At 68.3% G+C, this 4,473-nt stretch overlaps 1 protein-coding gene across 1 annotated transcript; it reads left to right on the top strand.

Annotated features, from left to right (window-relative positions):
- The first annotated feature begins 2,280 nt into the window (after positions 1-2,280).
- Positions 2,281-3,903, top strand: LOC121856512 (leucine-rich repeat extensin-like protein 3). The gene has a single exon (XM_042352105.1). It carries the CDS (start codon positions 2,281-2,283, stop codon positions 3,901-3,903), a length of 1,623 nt encoding a protein of 540 aa, XP_042208039.1.
- The last annotated feature ends 570 nt before the right edge of the window (positions 3,904-4,473 follow it).

Raw genomic sequence — 4,473 nt, 5'->3', positions numbered from 1 at the left:
CGACATGGAGGTGTAGTACCGTAAGAGACGTGACGAGACCCTGACGAGACCCTGACGAGACCTTTCTCCATACTACATGACAACAACAACAACAACAGTTCTTACAAACAACAACAAACAAAAGCACAAAACAAATTAACTAATTCCTGGAGGTTGACCTTGAAGGGTGGCCATAATGGGAGGTGGTGAGCTGACCTTGAGTGACTCACCTTGCGTCACCTGTGTTCCTCGCCTGGCACTAGCCCATTCTCCTCCAGTGCCGCACGCCGCCACACCTCCAGTGCCGCACGCCGCCACACCTCCAGTGCCGCACGCCGCCACTCTCCTCCAGTGCCGCACGCCGCCACACTCCTCCAGTGCCACGCCGCCACACTCTCCAGTGCCGCACGCCGCCACACCCTCCAGTGCCGCACGCCGCCACACCTCTCCAGTGCCGCACGCCGCCACACCTCTCCCAGTGCCGACGCCGCCACACCTCCAGTGCCGCACGCCGCCACACTCTTCCAGTGCCGCACGCCGCCACTTTCCTCCAGTGCCGCACGCCGCCACATCTCTCCAGTGCCGCACGCCGCCACACTCCCCAGTGCCGCACGCCGCCACACTTCTCCTCCAGTGCCGCACGCCGCCACTCTCCTCCAGTGCGCACGCCGCCACACTCTCCTCCAGTGCCGCACGCCGCCACATTCTCTCCAGTGCCGCACGCCGCCACACTTCCTCCAGTGCCGCACGCCGCCACACTCTCCTCCAGTGCCGCACGCCGCCACTCTCCTCCAGTGCCGCACGCCGCCACACTTCCTCCAGTGCCGCATGCCGCCATCTTCCTCCAGTGCCGCACGCCGCCACACCTCCTCCAGTGCCGCACGCCGCCACTCTCCAGTGCGCCGCACGCCGCCACACTTCTTCTCCAGTGCCGCATGCCGCCACTTCTTCCCAGTGCCGCACGCCGCCACTCTTCCTCCAGTGCCATGCCGCCACACTCTCCTCCAGTGCCGCACGCCGCCACTCTTTCCTCCAGTGCCGCACGCCGCCACATTCTCCTCCAGTGCCGCACGCCGCCACATCTTCCAGTGCCGCACGCCGCCACTTCCTCCAGTGCCACACGCCGCCACACTTCCTCCAGTGCCGCACGCCGCCACTCTTCTTCCAGTGCCGCACGCCGCCACACTTCTCCTCCAGTGCCGCACGCCGCCACACTCTCCTCCAGTGCCGCACGCCGCCACTTTCCTCCAGTGCCGCACGCCGCCACACTCTCTCCAGTGCCGCATGCCGCCACTTCTCCAGTGCCGCACGCCGCCACATCTCCTCCCAGTGCCGCACGCCGCCTTCTCCTCCAGTGCCGCACGCCGCCACTTTTCCTCCAGTGCCGCACCGTTGGGGTCTTCCTCCAGTGCTGCACGCCGCCACTCTCCTCCAGTGCCGCACGCCGCCATTTTCAGTGCCGCCACACCTCCTCCAGTGCCGCACGCCGCCACTCTCCAGTGCCGCACGCCGCCACTCTTCCTCCAGTGCCGCACGCCGCCCGCACGCCGCCACCTTCTCCTCCAGTGCCGCACGCCGCCACACTCTCCTCCAGTGCCGCACGCCGCCACACTTCCTCCAGTGCCGCACGCCGCCACCTCTCCTCCAGTGCCGCACGCCGCCACACCTTCCCTCCAGTGCCGCACGCCGCCACATCTCCAGTGCCGCACGCCGCCACATTCTCCAGTGCCGCACGCCGCCACATCTCTCCTCCAGTGCCGCACGCCGCCACACTCTCCTCTCCAGTGCCGCACGCCGCCACTTCTCCAGTGCCGCACGCCGCCACATTCCTCCAGTGCGCACGCCGCCACTCTCTCCTCCAGTGCCGCACGCCGCCACATCTCTCGTGCCAGCCGCCACTCCTCCAGTGCCGCACGCCGCCACACCTCTCTCCTCCAGTGCCGCACGCCACATTCTTCCTCCAGTGCCGCACGCCGCCACATTCTCCTCCAGTGCGCACGCCGCCACATTCTCTCTCCGTGCCCACGCCACTCTCCTCCAGTGCCGCACGCCGCCACACTCTCCTCCAGTGCCGCACGCCGCCACTCTCCCAGTGCCGCATGCCGCGCTACTCTTCCCTTCCAGCCGCAGCCGCCACTTCCTCCAGTGCCGCACGCCGCCACCCAGTGCCGCACGCCGCCACACTTTCCTCCAGTGCCGCACGCCGCCACACTCTCCAGTGTCAGACGCCGCCACTCTCTTCCTCCAGTGCCGCACGCCGCCACACTCTCCTCCAGTGCCGCACGCGCCACTCTCTCCTCAATGCCGCACGCCGCCACACTCTCCTCCAGTGCCGCACGCCGCCACACTCTCCTCCAGTGCTGCACGCCGCCACACTCTCCTCCATGCCCCCCACCTCTCCAGTGCCGCACGCCGCCACCTCTCCTCCAGTGCCCGCACGCCCCCTCTCATGCCCGCCACACTCCTCCAGTGCACGCCGCCACTCTCCTCTCCAGTATGCCCGCCACCTCTCTCCTCAGTACGCACGCCGCCACACTCTCCTCAATGCCACACACCGCCTCTCTCCTCAGTGCCGCCCCGCCACACTCTCCTCCAGTACCGTTGCCGCCACACTCTCCTCCAGTGCACGCCACCACTCTCCTCTCCAGTGGTCCCACGCCGCCACTCTCTCCTCCAATGCACGCCGCCACCTCTCCTCCAGTGCCACACTGCCACTCTCCTCCAGTGCCTGCGCCGCCACACTCTCCTCCAGTGCCCGCACGCCGCCCTCTCCTCCAGTACCGCCGCCTCTCCTCTCCAGTGCCGCACGCCGCCACACTCTCTCCAGTGCCGCACGCCGCCACCTCCTCCAGTACGCCACGCCGCCACCTCTCCTCCAGTGCCGCACGCCGCCACTCTCCTCAGTGCCGCACGCCGCCACACTCTCCTCCAGTGCCGCACGCCGCCACACTCTCCTCCAGTGCCGCATGCCGCCACTCTTCTCCTCCAGTGCCGCACGCGCCACACTCTCCTCCAGTGCCTTGCGCCGCCCTCTCTCCAGTGCCTGCGCCGCCACACTCTCCTCCAGTACGCCGCCCGCCCTCTCCTCCAGTACGCACCGCCCTCTCCTCTCCAGTGCCACTTTTTCCGCCACACTCTCCTCCAGTGCCGCGCCGCCACCTCTCCTCAGTGCCGCACGCCACCTCTCCTCCAGCCTGCACGCCGCCCGCCACACTCTCCTCCAGTGCCGCACGCCGCCTCTCTCCTCCAGTGCCGCGCGCCACACTCTCTCCTCCAGTGCGCACGCCGCCACACTCTCCTCCAGTGCCGCCCGCGCCCGCCACACTCTCCTCCCAGTGCGCCGCCGCCACTCTCCTCCAGTGCCGCACCGCCACACTCTCCTCAGTGCCGCACGCCGCCACACTCTCCTCCAGTACGCCACGCCGCCACACTCTCCTCCAGTGCCGCACACCGCCACCTCTCCTCCAGTGCCTGCCGCCCCACTCTCCTCCAGTGCCGCCCACGCCGCCACTCTCTCCTCAGTGCCTGCGCCCGCCACACCTCTCCATGCCGCCGCCACTCCTCCAGTACCGCTTGCCGCCCTCCTCCAGTGCCCACGCGCCCTCTCTCCTCCAGTGCCGCACGCCGCCACTCTCCTTCTCCAGTACGCATGCCGCCACTCTCTCCTCCAGTGCATACGCCCGCCACTCTCCTCCAGTACGCATCCGCACTCTCTCCAGTACGCCGCCGCCACTCTCTCCTCCAGTGCCGCACCGCCACACTCTCCTCCAGTACCGCACGCCACACTCTCCTCTCAGTGCCGCACGCCGCCCACTCTCTCCTCAGTGCCACACGCCGCCACACTCTCCTCCAGTGCCGCACCGCCACTCTCTTTCAGTGCCGCGTTTCAATGCACGCCGCCACACTCTCTCCTCCAGTGCCTGACGCCGCCACATCTCTTCCTCCAGTGCAAGCCGCGCGCCGCCACTCTCTCTCCAGTGCCGCACGCCGCCACTCTCCTCCAGTGCCGCATGCCGCCACTCTTCTCCTCCAGTGCCGCCGCCCCTCTCCTCCAGTGCCGCACGCCACATCTCTCTCCAGTGCGCACGCCGCCACTCTTCCTCCAGTGCCGCACGCCGCCATTCTTCCTCCAGTGCCGCACGCCGCCACTTTCTCCTCCAGTGCCGCACGCCACTTCCTCCAGCAGTGTCGCCGCCGCCACTCTTCTCCAGTGCCGCCACGCCGCCACACTCTCTCCAGCCGCGACGCGCTTTTCTCCATGTCACGCACGCCGCCACTCTCTCCTCCAGTGCAACCCGCCACATTCTCTCCAGTCCGACGCGCCACTCTCCAGTGCCGCACGCCGCCACTCTCCTCCAGTGCCGCACGCCGCCACTCTTCCTCCGGCAGCGTACCCGCCACACTCTCTCCAGTGCGCGACGCCGCACACTCTCTCCAGTGCCACGCCGCCACTTCTCCTCCAGTGCCGCACGCCGCCACACTCTTCCTCCAGTG

Source organism: Homarus americanus, unplaced genomic scaffold, assembly GCF_018991925.1.
Source record: "Homarus americanus isolate GMGI-L3 unplaced genomic scaffold, GMGI_Hamer_2.0 scaffold46398, whole genome shotgun sequence".
NCBI classification, from domain to species: domain Eukaryota; kingdom Metazoa; phylum Arthropoda; class Malacostraca; order Decapoda; family Nephropidae; genus Homarus; species Homarus americanus.
The sequence above is the reverse complement of the archived record's forward strand: the minus strand, read 5'-3'. Positions and strand labels throughout refer to the sequence as shown.

Coding starts and splice junctions, on each gene's coding strand:
- LOC121856512 (XM_042352105.1), top strand. CDS start 2,281: ATGCCGCACGCCGCCACACTCTCCTCCAGTGCCGCACGCCGCCACACT.